General features: G+C 37.0%; 1 protein-coding gene across 3 annotated transcripts in view; it reads right to left on the bottom strand.

Moving 5' to 3' along the window:
* The window catches only part of ZFPM2 (zinc finger protein, FOG family member 2), a 308,632-nt gene that overhangs the window by 157,989 nt on the left and 128,974 nt on the right, over positions 1-21,669 (bottom strand). For all 3 annotated transcript variants that reach the window (XM_030968457.1, XM_030968466.1, XM_030968475.1), the window contains one exon: positions 2,737-2,855. In XM_030968457.1, coding sequence (XP_030824317.1) covers positions 2,737-2,855 — 119 coding nt within the window. The remainder of the gene's footprint in view (positions 1-2,736; positions 2,856-21,669) is intronic.

Genomic DNA, 21,669 nt, shown 5'->3' with positions numbered 1-21,669 from the left:
AACTTCCCTAATGAACAACAGAGAACATGTACAATAGTGAGATAAGTAATCAAATGGGTTAAAAAACCCAGAATAATTTCAAGACAAAAAAAACGATAAAAGAAAACTATGTAGAAGCTGATGTTTCTGATGTAGGAGTTTTGTTGCTATAACGGCAAATTAAAGTTGCATCAAAAGGTTTGTATTTCTTCACACAGCATTTTAAAGTAACAAATCTAGGATTACAGGAAACATCCGATATTTGGGGAAAAGAAAAAAATACTTAGAATCAGAGAATAACTCAGGTTGGAAGAGATCTCTGGAGGTCATCCAGTCCAAAGTCCTGCTCAAAGCAGGGCAAACTTCAAAGTCAGATGCAACTTCGAAGTCAAATCAGATTGCTCAAGATGGTGCCCAGTTCAGTTTTGACTTTTTCAAGGAATGGAATTGCTCAGGGGACAAAACAAAATTTCTGAGAACTAAAATTCTGTTTATGTGAACTTTTTCACATTTCCAAATGTGTCTATATTTGTAGGCAAAACAAAAATAAAATCTTTCAAGTATTAGTAAAAATAGACTTTATGATTTTTAATTTGACAATAAAAAAGTATCTTTCCAGTTTAGTAAGAAAAAGTCCTGAAGATTTTCATTGCACATTTCCTTGTGAACTATAATGAGAAAGTTGTTCTAGCCCATTACAGTAAAAAAATTTAAAGTCAGTTCTGCACACTGCTCAATTACCAGTTCATTAAAACCCAACTATCTTAACTAAATGATTTTGATATAGTAAAAATGGTATTAGCCCAAATTTAAAAAGCAATAACAGATCTTAAAACATTCCTGGGAGAAGCAAGGTTATACTAGGGTTATGGTTCTACAGCTCCATCAAAAAAAAAAAAAGAGATACGATTGTATGATTGGCTGCTTGCTGACATGTTGTAAATGGATTCTAAGAATATCTGACAAAAATAAATTTTGTAGAGAAGGGAAAATCAATACCACATCCTATACTTAAACATTAGCCGCATGTTGTATGTACGTGATGAAGTGGTAGAAGTGGACAAAACCAAACTAGCATTTCTCTACAGCATCGATTCTGGAAACACTTTGAGCTACAACATGACTAAGATTTCTGTTATATGAAAGATGATGAAACTAGTTATACTGGGATTCAGAAAATTATTTGAATTACAGGTGGTTGTCACATATGACCTTTTATGAAAAACATTTCGAAAATGATGACAGGCCAATAATGAAATAGATGAAGAAATAAAAATTAAATGGATGGAAAAAATGAGACAAGTTCAAATTTTCCAGTTTTTCCTTTCTATCAAATAAGATTCTTTGACTCTGCAGTACTTCTGAAAATCTATTCTTTATTCAGGTGCCTGAATGGGAAGTCTGATCTGGATTGGGAATACTGAACTTTTGGCAACTCAGATGAAGTTTCCATGCCACCTTCTGTAACATTTCTTAGCACCATTTGATGAATAAAGTACACTAACGAGTACAAAATAGTAAGATTTTAAATGTCTATGCATTATATCTATACTATACTATACTATACTATACTATCCTATACTATGTACTCAGAATAATGCTTCACTCAAATTTTAATATGCATATTTACTGAAAGAAAAATGCATTCTTTCCAATAATCCTTAGAAAGAGAACTCCATTACACAGGCATAGGTTCTCTAGGGAGGAGTTGAAGAAAATAAATTTCCCCTTTTGTCTCCCCTGTCCACACAACCCCTCCCTCACACTGTCCCAGATGATACATCAGAAACTCAGGGCTCCTCACTCCCTTCAGGTCCTGCAAGGGCAGTACGACACCCAGTGCTGGGGAACACTGGGAATCTCAGTTTCTCCATTTGCAGCACAGAAGTGTGTACCCAAAATGCCTGTAATCCCTTCCTGTGAAACTGTCCCACACATCTTTATGCTAAATACATTCAATGCAAGGTCTGTAATAGCAAACAGTGATCCAGCTGCAGATAATAGTTCTTCACAAGTATCCCACAGGGCAATGCATGTTCCAAGACTGTTTAAACCTTCCTAGAGATATTAGTTGTTTCCTTCCTGAAATTTTCAGAAAACTAATCTGAACAATACACAAATAATATTGAAGCTCAGAGTAAAAACCAACACAAACAAAGATGAAATGAAGACCTAGAAATGACATGATTTTCAGTGCACTGAAGTGAGATCATTACTTTAAAGTAAAATCGTCTACATACTTTATGCAATCAGAATAAAAAATGAGGCTGAGAATATATTATATGACAGGTGTCTTTTGATGCTTTTCAAAAAATGTGAATTTGATGGAAGATTTTGCTATGTTCAATTACATTAAGGCAAATTTAATTAATTTTATCTTAAAATAATTTAGTTATTTATTTTTGATACATTTCTTTAATGTAAATTAAGTATTCAGCAATTAATACCACGAAGAATTTAAAAAGCCACAAAAAACCCCAGATATTACTACTGGAACCCAACACCTTGGTTCAGCAAACAAGGAAGTGACATTTCCCTTCAGTAAAAGAACAAGTTAAACACTATTAACCTGTGCTCCAAATAATTTCATGTGGATGGTTGCCATAGATGAACGAATTGGAGAAGAGCCAAATACCACTGTCCGCTAAAGCTAACAATGCCTGTTTTCAAACGCTCTGTCCGAGGAGCAATCCAAGCTGTTCCCTGAAGAATGGCACACAGCATAACAAAGAGAAGTGTCTCGGAGCATCTACATACCAAGGTGTTATTATTCAGATCCATCTTCCCAGTGAAAGGCCCCCATGTTGTTCCGACCGGAAGCTGCTGCCGGCTCTGAATCTTGCGCTCCCCGTCTTTCTGGACCACCTCCAACTCTCCTGCAAACAAAGAAAACAAGCAGTGTTGAGAGTACTTTCACTCATGCCTTGACAACAACCACCTCTCCCTTTGTGTTGGTTTTACAAGCACAATGTTCTGAGGACCAATATAATGAGAATTAATTATGCTTGTCTGAAAAACAACTGATCTTGTCATCCTGCAAAAGAAAAACAAACCTTTTTCCCTTATAATTATATTCAAATTTGGTTCAGAATGTCCCATTCCTTTCTTGCATCTTTTCACACACATTAGAGTTGGAAAGCAATTTTATTCAGAATAGCGTTCCATAAGAGTTCTTAAGAAGTGCTGAGGAAGGGGGAAATGACAGCTGAAAAGAGAGGGTCCAATTGCAGCCACACCTGGTGCATTAACCTCCTTGATGCAGTTTGCTGCACAAGATCACATTTTGAACCATGCAGCAACTAAAAATTTGAGAAAAACATCATATAGCCATAAAAATTTCACTACACCTCCAAGAAACTACTAAAAGCATTTACTGCAATTACAAAAAGGATTTTAAACTTTTGAGATTTTACAGACAGTAAGATTTCAGAATTAAACAAAAAATAATTTTAATTTTTAGCTTAATATTATCAGACAAAATAAGTGAAAGCAATGGGAAAGCTGTATGATGGTGGTTTTTTAGTGCATAATGACTTTTGGTGCATGATATTGTTTTATTTTAAATAAATTTTCTTTTTGAAAGCAAAGACTTCAAAATTAACCACTTAAAAGAGAAATTTTTGCTTTTGCTCACCTTAACTTTTCTGGATTTTTCATTAAAGAGAAAGAATAACACAATTCATCATTCTCATGAAGGGAAAAATAAATTCAGTCACCACCTTTCCCACCCCATATTTTTTAATTTTATTTCAAGATTAAAAAATTAGTCTGGACAACTCTTCTTTGAAACCAGTCTCTTCACTAAGACTACTTTTTATGAACAAACATTTCATTTAAAAATACAGCAACAGTTATATTCATATACACAATTTCTAATACTACTTTCTAAATAAATTCTGGTTTCAGACTTTCCTAGGGATACAATGGAACAAGGACAGGCTGATCTGTACTTTTCCAGTTAGATGTTTGACTGCTTTTTTCCATGCTCTTGCACTTCAAAGCTTTCCCTTTCCTGAAGGTAGGCAAAAAATCTGTTGTTCTTAGGAGCAGCAGAGCTCACCTCCACTTCACTACAGCCATGATATTTTCATGATTTGTTTTCCATGACTGCTAAAGCCCCTTGCTCCCGTTCCATACCAAACAGATGCAACAGCGATTCCTGTCTTTTGCATCAGCACATCTCAACAACTCCACCCCAAATAAGGATGGTGCTTTTCCACAAACAGAGCAAAGTCCAACTGTGCAAGGAGTCAATTCGTCCCAGATTTAGAACTGGTGGTTGTTGTGAAATAAACCTTGGGCTGAAGGAAGTGAGTAACTCCTCCTGGCTCACAGGCAGCCTCCACAACTTCCCCCAGCTAAACATTCCCCTGGATGCCTGAATTTACATTGCAGTCAGGCTACAAAGCTTTTACTTGTCCACAGGGGTTAATCTTGACCATCTTCCAAAGAGAAGAGCTGGCTCCAGCTTCCATTTTCAAGCACAGAAATCTAAATTTCACCTCTGAGTGTTGCAGATTACAAAACTACTCTACGTAAAATCGTGCATCAGATCCTTCCTGCAAACTGGAACAAATCTAGGAAATAGAGCTGTACTGGTTTACAAAAGCTTCTCTGTATGTGGGTGAGTCCTCATCATGACAGTGCTATGACATTTTAAGAGACAGTATGTGAGCAGGAAAGCTTATGGATTAATTATATCTAATTTACACATGTGACATATATGCGTCCAAAGAGAAAAAAAACCAAACAACCATAAAAGCATTTTTTCCTTCTCACAGTCACATTGTTACAATTTGTATTAGCTTTAAAAATCTCTTTATATGTTAATTATGGAAGAGAGAAATTGCAAAGTAACATGTTTATCACTTAGCCATACTGCAGAATTTCTCTCTACAGAGAGATGAAAACTGCAGCATTTGCTTGCTTTTACACACTAAAAAACAGCCATGTCTATGGACATGTCACATTTAACTGATACCACAGGAATCATGAGAATCTTTGAAAACCCTTTTAAAAAATAATTCAGCCTCCCTTTCTGCCACTGACATTTTTCATTTGAAAAGGGTTCAGACACAGTCAAACAGTGACTCCTTATCTGTACCTGTGGATTTACAAGCAGGCCTGTCTTTTAATGGATTAAGAACGACAAACTTAGGGCAGATCAACCACTGATATCCAAAAAGCTACCAAAGTTTTAAGGTACACATCATTGCACATTATATTTTAAATAAAATTAATAACATGAATCTTATACCTGATAGGTAGTTCTGATTTGAGGCAAGCATAAGAACAAGCATTTTTTTTTCCACATGTATTTTTTCCCTTCTGTTGATAATTAAATAAGGTACCATGGATTCTCTCTCTTATTCTCTTTTGTTACAGTTCCAAGCTGTAGTTCAGGCAATATTCAATATATATGAATACTTTGAAATATTCTGCCTATGGGGTAACATCATGCTGAATTGTACTGAATCTGCTGTGTTTCCCCACCCACTTAGAACACGATGAAAGAGGAGTAGATTGGAGACAGGGTAACAAAATGTTTTGCTGCAAAACCTTTCTGTTTCTCTTTATTGCAGTTCTCCAAAAAAGATACATTTCTCTCTTGTCACCATGACCAGCAGCCATTTTAATGCTATGGGTGAATGTCAGAGTTGGGAAGGACAATCTGCTTGCATTTTTAGGCAAAACGAGACAATCTGGTTTTGCTTATACAAGGTACCGCACATTACAATTTAGTCCTCGGCAAAGATTTTGGTTTTTTTTTCATCTGAATATCTTTGTTTTTTTAGAGGAAAAAAAAATTGACACTGCCTGCAACTTCTCTGCATTTATTTACAACATTTTTCTCCTCTGAGATTCCCTATTTGGTGAATGGTAGCACAACTGCAGCATACAGGGGGTCAGTCTCCCACTTGATGTAACTGCAGCTGTCCCCTGCTCACTGCTGACTTCCCACAGGGATGCTGGTTTAAATGCCATACCTGTGGCCCTATGTAATGTGTGACTTCAAGGGTGTTTGCTGGAAAATGAGAACCTCACCCTGTGACTCTTAATTAAAAGGGTTTGAAAAATTGTCAGCAAGACAAGATTTTCCCTTTTAGCCCCAGAGGAAGTTCAGATGTAAATCTGAAGTGCTCTCTACAGCTACCATCCCCTGCACAACTGCTCAGAGTCTTCACAGATTACATCAGGAGAAGGAAGAGGATCTGAGACTTCATTGCTGTATCACCACTCACAGTAAGAAGTGTAAAGACTCAGCTGGTACTGACTTTTCACACATACTTGTCCATGGAAATTCCAACATGTGGGGAGGAAAAGAAAAGAAGGGATGAAAAGCTGCTGCAGCCTTCTTTAATCCATGTTCAAACCCAAAGGAAGCAGAAAATTCTGTGCCAAACACTGTTAGGCGCCTCAAGTAATCAGCAATTGCAACAGACCATCTCGGTACTGAATACAAGTTCATTCACCCCTGGAATAAAATATGTGATATACTCATAATTTCCATGCAAAGTAGAAAAGTAGTTTTACTCTCTTCATCCCATACTTGTCAGCTCTCCAGTTGAAAACAACAGCAAGAAGTATGATAGAAGCAGCACTAAGAAATACAAGTACAGAGGAAGTGATGCTCTGTTTTTAGCTTTTGTGAGTAAGGTAAAAAAATTACTTAAGAGACATTATTTCATTTAGTGATATTTACTTGCCCTTTCCTTGCTATGGAGCAAGTGGGTTTTATTTTATTTTTTTTTTCTCCACAGCTTGTTCTTCAGGAACACATTTATTTCCAGCTTGCTGAGTAAGTTTATACAAAATATTTGAGACACATAGTATGGGTTAATCAATTTTGGTAAAAGATAATGCTGTTAGTGCTGTGGGCTGTTTCTCTTATCTTGTTGATGTAGCATACTTTTAAAGTCTGTGATTACTCAAAGACTTATGATAGCTGCACTGTAAAAGAAGCCTCAAGTCATGACTCACTAGTACAGCTATAAAACATCCCATGGCTTTTAAGATATTAGGCCACCTTGGTGGCTAGGAAACCAGAATGAAAGGACTCAATTTAGGATTCTTTTCATACATGCATATATTGTTTCAGGCATGCCACACAGGGCTTTCATTAAGCAGAAGGCAGAGATGCCAGTTTAGCTTTGTATTCCTTTACAGCACAATCAGGATCATTTAAAAAAACTCTCCCCAAAACACAGAGTACACAGGAATCCAGCAGGAGCTTTTGGCCCTTAACAGGATTTGACCACAGTCTGACTACCAGAAAAATTCAACTATATATAGTATTCCTGAAACAAAATTATACTGGCTTTCATCCATCTACCTACATTCTGGAGCAAGAAACAAAGGAGTATATATCTGAAGGTGAATGATGAACAGTTTTTGTGGGACATAAGGAGAAATACATTCAGGAATAACTGTATCCAGATTCATATGCATTTAAGACTTCTAAGCAAGTCACTGATAGCTTTGGGCCATAGCTTCTGGGTTTTTTTCTTAATTTAAAATAGCTTTCTAAGTGGAGTCAGTTCAAAACAATGAGTAAGCTCCTCCTCTGCTACAATTAGAGACTGGTTATTTGACATCATGGGGCTCTACCAATTTCCACAAGCAAATGGCTCCTTCTTTGCATATTTCCAGTCCACAGCCACCTGGCTCTCCACTGAGTATTTCTGCATGGCAGAGAAATTGTGTATGTTGTAGTTTCAAACAAGGACTGCTCTGAAGTCAGTGAGCTAGTTAAAAACACTCTCAGTTCTTAAGTGCTGCCCAACCCAGAACCCAGTATTTGCCTGCCATCCTATATGCACAGGAAGAATCTGCAATTAATATTTGGCTGGTGATTGCTTCCATTATAACAAACTAATATGTGTAGGTTTGCACAGAGCAATTCACTGATAGTGGAGATAGTACTGATAATGGGGTAGTATACCCACTGATAATGGGATAGTATCCCATTTCCACTTCTGTGATTCTTAATAAGGTAGCTCCAATATTCAGTGCTCACACACTTGTTTGGCAGACATAAACTGCACTATTGAGATACTTCCTGTAAATTCTCCTCCCTCAATTTTCAAGTCTCTGAGACATAACACACACTAAACTACAGTTTTGAACATAAACTTGAAATACGACATTCTCTATTCAAGTACTCCAGTCAAACCCTGATAAATCAGGCTGGCCATGCAGTGATCTTATCCCTTCTGACTCTTTAATAAATCGAACCTTGTAAGTTCACGCTGTTGGAAGTTGTCACTAAATGAAATTGTGACCTTATCCGATGCGTGAACTTATCCTGCTGACAACTACATTTATTGTACGGATAAGCATAAGGGAAAAAAAAGAGGCTTTCGATAATTGTGATCTTACCCATATGCAACTCTAACAGATGGGATCTTTTTGATGTTCCATTTAATGATTTGTCTATGATGAGCCTCTACTCAGAGAAAAAATAAATGCTCTTCATAGGTAAGTGGTAGGGGAACTGGTAAACCGTATGAAAAGTGCACAAAGAGGAGTGGCTGACAGCAGAGAGTCAAAAGCTATTAGCTTAACACAAAGAGCTTTGAATTAGCTAGTAATTGCACTGCAAAAGATAACGTAATGGAAATGGCGAAACAGTAACATTCCCTTTCCACAAGACTCACTCAATAGTCCAAAATCCAGAAACAAACAACTGTAACTCTGAGGCAGTAACCCAAAATATGCTGTGCTATGGCACTTCATGATGAATGAATTAATGAATGAGTGAATGAACAAATCCTCTTCCAGCACTGACTAGATGCTTGCCTCTGTTATTGTGGAAGAATATTAGGTAATAGACAGTTCAGAGAATCACATAATAGTTTTTGAATAAGGTTGGAAGGGACCCTTTAAGGTAATCTAGTCCTACCTTCCTCCACCAAGAAGAGGCATCTTCAATTAGATCAGATCATTCAGAGCCCTGTTTAACCGACCTTGAATGTTTCTAGGGATGGGACATCTACCACCTCTCTGGGCAACCTGTTCCAGCATCTCACCACCTTCAATTTAAAAATCCCTGAAAATGGCAAAGCAGCTCACATTACTGTGTTTGTCAGGGATTTAATACATCATGTTACCTAATTCTCACAGTGGACAATACTGTACCCATTCTGCAGTCAGTATACTGACCCCAGAGCGAGATGACCTGGGTGGTGTCAGGGTACAGTCTGATTTGCAGCGCTACAAGTCTACTGGGGGATACAAAAATTGTAGTTATCTTATTAGGAAGACACATACATATGAGACAAATTCACACGGAGTACAAGTAGTAATGGACTAAATTACAGTCAACCTTTGAAGAAATTTTATCATTTGCTTTGCTACAAAAATGGCATTCTCAGGGGTCTTGTCAAAACCAGAGGTTATCCAGGTTGTCCACAAGCAAAGGCGAAACTTAATTTTGCTTCCCAAAAGATGGGGCAGGACAGTGTTAGGACAAGAAACGAGGAACAGATTTGGGACTGAAAACTGAGAAAACAGTTCTGAATTGGACTCACCCTGGAGGGAGGATTGCTATTCTGCTGCCACTGAGGTGGTGGAGGGCTTCTGAACATAGCATCCTTTTTTCTTTTCTGAAGTTTTTGCCACCCACCAGCAACTCCTTCTCCCAGCCCTGATCCTTCCTGTATACATCCCACTTAAGGAATAGGGTTAACCAAAGCCATGAGGGAAGTAGACACAAGAATAGGCCAGAGGTACCCGTGGCTCTAACCTACTGATCTCCTTTGCCTTTGCTTAGAAGCAGGTCTAGATAGCAAAGACCATGCAGGAGAAGCTGCCACAAGCTGCCACAAGCTGCTTAATGCCTAACTCAGCTGCCTAACATTGCTGCATCTTGACAATACTCCCACAGGGCAGCAGTGCACTCTAGGTAAGGATGACAAATGAAAAGCCTTCTCCATTTTCTATAACAAAAAAACTTGCTGCTCCCTACCTTTCTTTAGAGCCCTGAAAGTCAGAAGCAGAGTTTCTTTATCTCTTCTACCTGCTGGTAGCACTGCAAATGGCAGAGAGTGCAGGTGCTATCCTTATCTGCAACAGCGCTGTCCTACATCAGGCAATAAAGGGAAGGAACAAATATTGTGAAAGTGAGGACAGGGAAAGCCTAGGCAAAGATTTTCAGCAAAAACAAGACCACAGAAGTCGGGGGGAGGGGCAGGCAGGGAGAGAGGGCAGAAATAAGTTTAAGAAACAAAGCAAGAAAGAAGTCATCTAGGGAAACAGCCATCTGAACACTCAAGTTGGGTCTGATCAGGACACAAAGACAGCACCTGGAAAAAGAGGATTGTAAGATATTAAAGAAAACTGGCATGCAGAAAACTTGCCAAAGTGAGAGAAGAAACATCTATCTCCGAATCTGAAACACAAGAGAAGTGCATGCATTCCCATTTAGAATTAGAATGCAAACACTACTATTTTCTAGCCAAGGCATCTGTGTTATTACAGTGCTTAATTCATAAGCTAAACCACTAAAATAAAATATTCTAATATCTCATTGCTCATCTGAATCCTGGCTAAACTGAAAAACTGAAGTGTGTCTCCACTGCACCCAGAGATGTGATTTCACCTGACATTTGGTCAAACCCATCCTCTACATCCAAGTAGCCAGATCACCATGTGTGCCACAAAACATTTTTGAGAAAAAGTTTCATTATTGGTTATCTAGTTTACACCAGGCTCCAGCTATGCCCATAACATTGTCTGGTTGATGTGACCTCAGGTACGGGTACACAAACTGCTTCAGATGTACAACTGAAATACACAGCTAACTTCATTGATGCAAATGTGCACTATGTTTTTCAGCACAAGCTTAGTATTCAGAGACTATAGTGTCAAAAGAAGTCTTCAAAAAGATACTTCAAAAAGTCTCTATTTGAGATTTTTAGCACTCTATTAGCATTCAGTTACTTACATGAAATAAATACAAAAGAAAAAAGTTAGCTTCTTATAGTACCTCACACTCCGGTAATCTACAGAATTTAGAAACACAGGATCACATCCCAGATTAGAAAAACACAGACCTACGGTGGTGAACACTCTGCACCCATTTGAAATGACAATGCTAATTCTACATTTGAGGGGAACTGGAAGGGAGAGCAATTAATTGAATAAATGTTAATAGCACATAAATTGAATAGCTAAAGAAATGGAAACGGCAAACTAAATAAAAATTTTTCATCACATATGCCATCAAAATAATTTTTATGGTTTAATGTGACCTAAAAGTACTGTTTTTTTCCTCTGGAATTCAGAAAGGAGGGAGTATCTAATGAACATCCTTGCTAGAATTTGATTAGATTTTTAGATTTTTACACAGCTCTCTAGACTTTTCCTTTATTTGGACTGCTTCACTAAACTTACAGAAATTTGCTCAAAGAAAAAAAAGACAGAAGTAAAAGAAAAATACATTTACTCAAGATATGCTAACAATGCCAAAGGTTTGTTCACTTGCTTCAGAGTCACGTTCCACACAATAGAGCAAATACTGTGTTTATATCAGCATCTAGTCTACAGATAGAAGCAAAATAAACCCAGCCATCATGGCAAAATCCTGACCCTGAAATGAAATCAGAAGAAAAGATCTTTAGTTTTCAAGTCTACTAGCTACAAGGACAATTTACTCCTCTGTTTTCTAACTCCACATCTCATAAAAGACTAAAATAATTTTTTTTGTTTGTTTTTCTCAACAGTTTTCCAGTCTTTGCATAGTTCAAGAGGTTTGTTACTGACTCCATATGTTGAGGTAAACATGGAGTAGAAGTACGTGCAAAAATACAGAAAAAAAAAATCCTCAAAGACAACCAGTGTAGCTAAAGAGACCTAACTGCAGTTGTCTATGAGAGGAATAGCGTAAACTGCATTCTCACATGGACAGTCCACAGTGGCAAACATCACTCCCAGTTATGCTGTAACACTGCACAGACCCAGCAGGCAGAGCAGGTTCTTCATCCCTGCTACTTCTACCTTGCACAGCTTTGCTCCCTTTCTCTCCATCATGAATACACAGGATACTGAAATGCTAGACTTGGCAAGAGCAGGCTGACAATATTACTGAAGAAGGTTTTCTTGATAAGATCATCATCTGTTTCTGGATACTCCTGGGTATGCTCCCTCCCACAGCAGAGGAACAGCAGCCCCTGATAAATTTCCCTTTGTGTGCAGATTCTCCCCGATATATGCAAAAACACTTCAGTTCTGAGTCTGTCTGCTTTTTCTTCATTTCATATACCTGAAATACACTTAGAGGTTTATGAAGCACGGTATGTAAGACAACAGAAAATGTGCACAACTGAAAATACAGCTTACATAATTCAGACTGAAGTTTTATTCTGAATTAGATGCTATTCTGCATGGGAGAAAATCCTAACATTTCACCACCACCTACACCAATCTTTCCCTAGGACTTTTCGGAATCCTTTCAGCTGGAAGAGGCTCACTTTATTTATTTTTTTTAACAGTATTATTTACGCAAGTATATATGATAATTATATAAAAAAATCATAGACATTTGCATGTTTACCCAATTGTTGGATCTCTTTTTTTTTTGGAAAAAATGAAAAATATCAATGCAGCGTATGTTGCCAGTGAATGTAAAAAGCTACTGAAGTTAACTTAGTATGAAGACTGATGTATTCATATTTATGTAATTAAATATATTACATAAGCAAGAATGTTTTGAAAAGTATTATTTTTTACTCTAAAAGCAAAGCAATGAGATCATCTGTGACCATATCTGTGGTGTCTTCTCAGTTTACAGTACTTATGCTTAGAGATAGAAGGATCCATTTTCATCTCTCATTTGTGTAACAGCAGATAAGCTATTTGCTTTCTATCAGATACTCATACTCAGAGCTATGAAACCACTGCTTAGACACCACTATCTAGCTAAAAGTATGTGAGCCAAACTGCCCAAATGTCTTGCAAAATAAGCAGATGCTTTAAAATTATTTTCCTATTTCCTTTCAATGTTTCCAACAAAATTCTGAGAGTACAAAGAAAAAAGACAAAAAACCTTAGTAAAGACTCCAACTTATCAGTATTTAGCGTAACCATCGAAAAGATCTAGTTATTGTTGAGATTAGGAAAGTGAGAGGGAGACAGGGACAAAGGGAGATTGAATGCTATGCTCCACTGCATGCATGCAATATATAGTCACATCCATTATAAATGCAATTTATATGAAAAGCAACATTATTATAAATAGAGATAAATGTAGTATAACTATAATGTACAATATCAAGATTCAAATTAATAATTCCTTTGCACTTGCTGAGGATGGCCATGCATAACAGGCACATGGCTGTGCACTGCTCCAGCACTTATGAGTTATGTGCTTATCTGCATCTTCTGTGATCAAGCACCAGCAGTGACCAGCGCCGCTTTTTAGCACAGCGCCAGACAGGAACTGACTGCTGGGTTTGGACATGGACCAGAGTACCCTTCAGTGCCTCAGCCTGGACTATCACACTGCTTCCACATGCACCTACATCTTAGCATAGCCCAGACTTTGAAGCTGATATAAAGAGTGATGCTCACTTATACAGCAGACCTGTAACTTAGAGTGAAATAAACCCTTGAACAGAGATTGAGCCGAAGTCCTGTGCACTGCCTAAATCCTACTCTGAGGCTTACATAAGACTTAAGTAGAATACTGGTCTTGTGGCAGCCTTCTGTACAAGAATGATCTTGACCTTCATATGAGTAAGTCTCAGGGACATCATGTGTGTAAAGCATATCCCAAACTGCCTTGCCTTCCATCCTCCCTTTTACAAGCACAGGCTTTGAACACCCCACTGCTGCTGGGACAGATGCAGTGACTGGGGAGCCTGAGGAAAAGCCAGCACTGGCACATGTTCTGTGGCAGTAGGATGCAGATAGACAGTCTTTCTCCTGAACAATGACCTCTTGAGACTGACGTCACAGCTTAGACTTTACGTCTGTAAACCATGACTGAGAAAAAGTCCACATGCTCCATGGCCTTACTAGAAATTTCAGCCTAAACAAGAAATTCAGGGTCTCAGAGGAAGTCAGTGCTAGTGATAGGAACCATAACTTTCCCTGACAGTTGCAATCACAGTTTCTGAAAACACAATACTTAGAATAAACTCATCATTTTGAAGAAGTAGGAAAGTATTTCTGGCAAAACATAGTCATGAAACAGACAGTGTCAACAGTGATCTAAAGAATTATATTCAAAATATATCTGGGCTACAGAATTATTTTGTCATTGTAGCCTTAAAACCGCCCCTATATTATGATGTTTTAAAAATATTAATGTCAATTTTTAACAGCTTCTTATTATCCTGCTATGGTGACTTACTGTAAAAGAAGCATAGCCTATTATTAAATACATAGAGTTAAAAAGGGTAAGTACATATGAAATGATCATATTGAAAAAGATGCAGTTTGGAATCTTTATTCCCCTGATAATAAAATCAGCACTTTACAAAATCATGTGTAATAGCATAAAAATTCCCCTAAAAATATCGACTCCTCTCTACCTCCCCATTAAAAAAAATAATCACATGCATCAATGCAAAGAGAAAATTTCTATTTTAACTGTGACAACTCCTTTGATGTACATAAATACTTTTCAACTTAACAATTCCTTTTTGATAGGCACAGACAATTTGCTGTAAAAGGAATCTTGGAGAAAGACAGCTTGATTCTACCAGGTTTGTTCCCCATATGTTTTCATCTCAATTAACAAAGTACATTAAAAGGATACACAATGCATTAGCTTAAAGGAATAGAATATCTAGAGAAACAAATCCTACTTTTACATAACCAATTTTGCAGTTAGTGGTTTTAAAAAAACAAGCCTTTCAGTATCTGAAAAAGCTTGAACTTCCATGCAGGAGCTGGGGCCACTCTTTTTTATATCCCAGTACCTTCCTATAAAAACCTGCTTCCTACCATCTCCTGTCCCCTGGACGCCGCTTCCTTGGGCAGTTCAGCCACCACTTGCCCTCCCCCTGTTGCCCTCAGTCCTCCTGCTCAGTACTGTGTCCTACCCAAGCTCCCAGTGACTGCCTCCAACAATGGCCAGAAGCAAATGTCAGAAAAGACATGAGCACTAAGGCACATATGCTGTCCCTCACACAACTGATTTATAACTTTCTGTCTTCCCCGTGTTGATCACAGATCATCTGCCAGTCAAGCCTAAGCTGAAGCTAGAAACCTTCAAGTTACAGCAGAAGCATTAAGGTCACAATGAAATAAAATAAAACTCCATGTTCATAAACTTCATATTGATATAAAGTGAATAAACATAAAAGTATTGGAAATAATACTATACCTGGAGGAAAATTGCATCCTATGCTCTATATAGGTTTTAATTTTTTCACACTTTTTGTAAACATTTATAAGTAGGTTAAAACTCTAAATCAATAAGATAATTTCATATAAAAAAATCTTTATGGCTGGGTTGTACCATTAGCACCTTAACTTACTCATATGTGAGAATTTACATACAAATAAACCCACACAGCTTACAAAGTCTTCCACTGTGCCAAATATAGCCATGATATGTTTTGGTACTTTCTGTATGCTTATGCTGTCTTCTCCTCTTGACAACCAATAAAAAAATACTGGAAATTACTTTCCTAAATGAGAGACAGATATTCAAAAGCCAATACCAAAGTACAAACAAGTAGCTCAAGTCTTTGCAAGTACTTTGCCATGCATATCATAATAACAGTTCCAAGAAACTATCAAATAAAGAAGATGCACAGACTTTTAGAGAAGGCTAGTCTTGTGGCAAACGTTTTCGTTTTAATCTTTGAAAGATCTGGGCTTGGTAAATTGGATCTAAGCCTACCTCCTATGGGACATCCAATATCACTCATAATCTCTCTGTAACTCTGGAAGTAATAAGAATTCCTTTCTCCCACCTTTTATTGACCTGTCTTTTTAAATGGCACGCAATCCAGAGCGGGGACTGTAACTGTGTTTGCATATATAGATGTACATATAAAAATGTAATCCAGATACTCAGATATGCATGACAGATAGATGGATAGATAGACAGGCAAGTATTTATTTATGTACAAAGTATAGTATCTAGGACAAAAGGATCTGTGTCAGTAGAAACCAACAGCTTCTACATGATGCTGTAATCCACATAGCAAAAAAATAACAAGCCTTGGCATTCTGAAAGGAATTCCCTTTTCAAATATTCTGCATCTTTTTTGTCTCTGGCAAGTAGGCTTGCAAGTGGGGGTTGATTATGTTTCTGATATGTACTCCATATCACTTTTTGGAGCAGTTAAACAAAGCTCAGACCCTGTACTCTCTGACTAACAGGAAAAGGTAACTGGAGAGAAAGACTGGTTTCAAATATAGTACTTGATGGTTGAGGTCTTTGCTTTTAATTTGATTTTGGAATTTATCTAAATTCAAACATTGCATGCTTTCACTCTTGAAATTATTTCAATAAAATAATTTAGGTAGGTTTATATATTTATTTATATATTGCTTTATATCTCTTAGATGCACTCAACAAAATCGAAGTACACAGCACAATTTCTAATTTATTGTCATCTTCCTAGAAATATTTACAACAATTAAAATAATTTCAATTTGAGTGGTAGCTGACTCTTCAGTGTTTTTCTAGGATGAAATGTGTTCTCTGTTTTTACCTTCTTGGATCCAAAGAGTTTTACAATCATGCATCATTCTTTGACTTTTTTCACAAACACCCATTTAAGCAACTCCTCACAACTAAACACTAGCACTGTATGCAATAAAAATTGCTGTTCCGCCTTGTCATGCACAATGAAATAAAACCCCCAACAGCAAATCAATGTCTGCACTTTTGAATGAGTATAATTATGGTAGGAAGAAGCGGGCAAATCAATACAAAGACTGCAAGAAACTTTAGGTTCGTCAGTCCTTTCCACTGGCTGCTTACATTGTGCACTTTCATAGAGTACTTAAAAGAACAAAATAATTCTCTTTGAAAGCTACAACACAGACCACACAGCTACCATATCAACAGTACACTTCAGTATCTAGAAAGCTTTAAGTATCCTCAGGGAGAAACAGAGGCATCACATCTCACCTGTCCTACACCATGAGAGCTTGGTATAAATGGTGTAGAATTTAAAAGCACTACACAATAAAGATACCAGTGTCTGACAAAACCATTATTTCACTGAGAGGTATGATACTTCCCTCCGAAAGGCAATAAAAAGTAAATTCTACACTGCACTGTACATGAAGAACAGTTAAAATGAAAAATTAGTTGTATGACAACTCATGTTGTTAACAATATAGGCAGATCAAGATAAGTGGGTGGATTTGGATCATCATCAGAAGACACAAGGCCATATTTGCCAGTCTATTATGTCATGTTTCTTGAATTCATGATCCTAGGAGTGCAATAACTTTTTATGACATGATGGAGAAGTTACATTTTATACATGCTCCAAATACCCAGGCAAGATAAATGAATTAAACTCAGCAACCACATTATATTTTTTAAATGTTACTGGGCAATATAGCATATGGATAATTCTGAAGTCTGAAGCATATAAATCATCATAAAATAGCAATGAAAAGCACACTGTGACTGCCAGACAACTTACATAAAATTAATCCCTACCTTTGTAAAACAAAACAGTAGGAAAATATGAGAAATATAAGAAAATCATGGTAAAGAGATTGTTTCTTAAGTCAACAGGGAGCACAGCACCAAAACCACACAATATTTCTGGAACTGATGATAGACTTGAAATCCTATCCTCTTCCTAAAATGGGTCATCCCATTCAGAAGGGCTATACCATTTTAGAAGCAATGGTAATTTACATTTCCTGTCAAACATTCCTACTCAAGACACAGATAGATTTTAAAAAATTGCAAAGAATAATTTTAGATAAAAATATGGTAAAGTTGTTATAAGATGCCTCAGTTAAAAAAAAATTAACTTTTATGATTTGACCAATTATTAGTTTCTTTGATGCAATTACATCTATCTTGAGCCACTGAAAATGCATACAATATTGCACATCCAAACCTATGCTTTAACAATATGCTAATTACACAGTTCAGATGATCTGGAAAGAAATCCATTTTGCACTGATGATATAAGGGAGTGACAGTACAATTTACATTAAGAAATGTTTTCTCATTTTTCTCAAAAATTGGTTTGCACTCAGCCGGAGAAATCTAAATTCGACCAACAGGCACCCCTCCCTGCTTCTCCATGGTTACAAAATAACATGACAATCTGAATGACGGAAAAGATGCACAGAAGAATGGGCTACAAAAACTCCTCTGGACACAGGTACACAGGCATTGAATGTTTTCTTTTGTGATCTGATTAAACAGATGATTATTGTATAGAACAATATTTCAACGCCTGTAGCAGACAATTCTCAGTGACATTACTTCAGACATTTTGAATTAGGTCTTCCAAATTGTCTAAATTATCCCCCAGGGCAGCTGGCCAGTCCACATTCCTCACTTTATGGGAAGAATTCTAACTGGAGAGGCTAGCATAAAGGTTCCCCTTTTGCCTAGAGCTTTGTTCACATACATCTCTTCACTCCAAGTTTGACGGTACTGTACTATGGGGTACTTTTGGCACACATTTTCCAGCCACTTTAATACCAACCTGTATAGGCAGAGCTTGTAAGAGAGTGATTGATTCATTGTGATTTTCCTTTTAGTTTTCAAGGGATACAGACTGCATTGACTGGGAGATGGCACAGTGAGAATCCTGATTCCTGGCACACTGCTCTTCATCAGCCACAGACATCTAAGCACACAGAATTGGAGGGCTAAAAACAGTCTTGATTTATTCATTTGATTCAGAGGTATCTTGCCAGATACATTATGAAAAAATCCGTACCCATAATTTATCCTCAGACTGATACATTTCATTACGTAGATTCATGGGGAAATGCAAAAAAAAAAGAAAAAAAAGAGCTTCACAAGTTTTTGGGACTGTTACAGCTACACCAATGCTGAAATCTAGTCCCATTTTATGTAATATTAAAACTATATCAATGCATTACAGGATAAACTAATGCAGTATAATGATGTGCCATAGACAAGACTCATTAGTATTTTCTTAGAGCCTAAGAGTCTGGCATTCAGAAGTGCAGATCCAGAAATATTCAAGATTATCAGTAATAGTGGACAGAACAGAAAAAGATCAACAAGGATGAATGATTCGAGAAAAAGATTACAGACTATCACACCAACCACTATTTATTTAATAATGTTTATTTAAATAGTTTAGAGTCAAGCTAAAATATATTTCCATCAAACCAAATGCAGTATTTTAACACATTTATTCAGACAACCTTTTCTTCTTTAGAACACCATCTTGAAGTAACCATTTCCTGGCTTTTATTTGTATTATACATATATTTCTCACAGGGAGCAATAGAACTTGAATGCTAAATTAAAACCAGCATTATTGGAAGACTTAACAATAAGTGTGAAGACAGAAGCATGTAAGCCTGAGGATAAAATAAATCCATCATAATGTAATTCCACAAAATAAAGATGAGGTTAATCTGAAACCTATGAAAATTAATATCAAGATTTTAATTGACCTCAGCAGGTTTCTGCAGCTAGGCCCTGCATGTTCAACATGAGGGTTCAGTGTAATTTTGTACTGTTTCTAAAGAATGTTCACCCTACTACCAGTTCAGCCCCCTCTCAGCAGTTTATGCATTTCCACTGAAAACTGAAGTGTCTGAAATTACTCTCTACAGTTACTTCCTTCTTTGCACAAACATTTTCAAAGGCATTTTTGAATATGCAAAAGCAAGTTTTTACAGTTGCTCTTCTCTTTTAAAAAAACAGAAAGCCATGACGAATTTGCAGCTTCGCAGTGATTTTCTCTGGAATATGATAGGATGATATACTGTGGAGTCTGGAAAAAACCATAGAGGAAATGAACAGCAATTTCAAACACACATAAAAATTCACTACACTAGAACATTTCAAAGTTACAAAAATAAAATTTTTGATAGTATATTTTGATTTTCAGATCACTGAAATTACATCACAACTATAAAATGTTTGTCCAAATTAGGATACTATTGTAGCTTTTTAAATAAAATTTTCTGGAGAAAAGCGCTTGTGATTTTTGTGTAGAAAAAGTGGTTGGTTTGTTTTCATTTTCTCCAGGAGTTTAGTATGCCAACAGCTAAACGCTACTGACAGCTTAATAGCTCTTTCATTCTTACTCCATTCCACAAAACCTGAAAGCCATCCTCTAGAAAACAGCAAATTTGATCAGTGTTTCAACCTAAACACTTCACTGTTTCAGGCTTCATAGGTGGAAAATCAGTATGATACATTAGACTCAGTATATCATGTCTCTGTTCACTTTCCTGGCACTATTTGCTTGAAGCTAAGAGAAGTCATGATCTTCCAGTTGCTGTATCATACTCCTTTTAATGATACAAAAGCATACACAAGATGAGGGTAACTACCTATAGTTGTCCTTGTCCCTTTGTTCCCCTCCTTTTTTTGCTGTTTTTGTTTTTGTTTTGGGGTTTTTGTTGTTTTGTTTTGTTTTGTTTTGGGTTTGGGTTTGTTTTTACAGAAGAGAAAATGTTGCAGGAGTAGAAGAGGTAATTTTGAAAAATCTCCATTTATAATGAAGTGTAATGTTAAAGGTGATGGGAATCTTAGAGACAGCACAAACATTTGAAGTGCCCCTGCCACAGCAATTGCCTTGTGATTCAGGCGTTTGACATCACATACCTGGAAAGCCTCCAGCACCTGCTTTTGAAGGCTTGGCTCTTCTCTTGCACCAGGTCTATGAAACAGAAGAAGGGAAAAAGATGAATTCCCATCTGTAAGAAGGTCACATCACCTGCATTCAACCCCACAACACTGACACTGCGTAGACAAATGATTACCTGATTCATGTTGTCCTGTTCCAGAAATGTAGGCTGCAGTTGCTGTGAATTTTCTAACTAATACTTCTCCTTCTGGTATTTCTGCTGCACTACTGGCAGCCCACAACAGAAGAGTATCTGATGTGTTCCATCAAGTGAAATTCCCATTTGGCCTTTTATCTTATGACTGTTGGACTCTGCACAAGTAATAATACAAAATATCTCTCACCTGCAAACAATTTACAATAACATAATCAATAATGCACTTCCTGTGATCCACTCTACCATGGAAGAAAGCATTCAATGTGTGGAAATATTCTAAAAGAAGAAATGACAACAAGTTCCAGTCATCATGGTTTCTGTATTATTGCTTTCTCTCCTTTCACATTTGTTTACACTCACAGCAGTTACACCAAGACCATTCAGGAGTTCATTTATTCACCTACCAAAAGGCTAATAACAGAACATTTTCTAGGGTTCTGCCCAAGGGCTCTGGGGTTTAAACTGCTGTGTTGGCCTTTGCTCACCAACGGAGAAATGTTGCTACCAATTATTTTATCTCACCCACCCTGCATGCCTCTTGTACATAATGATATTTTTGAGGCTTTAAATCTCTTTGCTAAAGGCACTAAATGCAGATGTGTGCTGGGCTTGAGGCTTATAACTTGTAGAAGGGAATACAGCGGCTGACTAAATGAACACTGGTCAAAGGACTGAGTCAAATTCCTCTGAATTCACAATCTAAAGCACACTAATGGACAGAAGTTAAATGTATAGAACTTGCTAACCCAC

This window comes from Camarhynchus parvulus, chromosome 2 (assembly GCF_901933205.1).
Source record: "Camarhynchus parvulus chromosome 2, STF_HiC, whole genome shotgun sequence".
Taxonomy (NCBI): domain Eukaryota; kingdom Metazoa; phylum Chordata; class Aves; order Passeriformes; family Thraupidae; genus Camarhynchus; species Camarhynchus parvulus.
The sequence above is the reverse complement of the archived record's forward strand: the minus strand, read 5'-3'. Positions and strand labels throughout refer to the sequence as shown.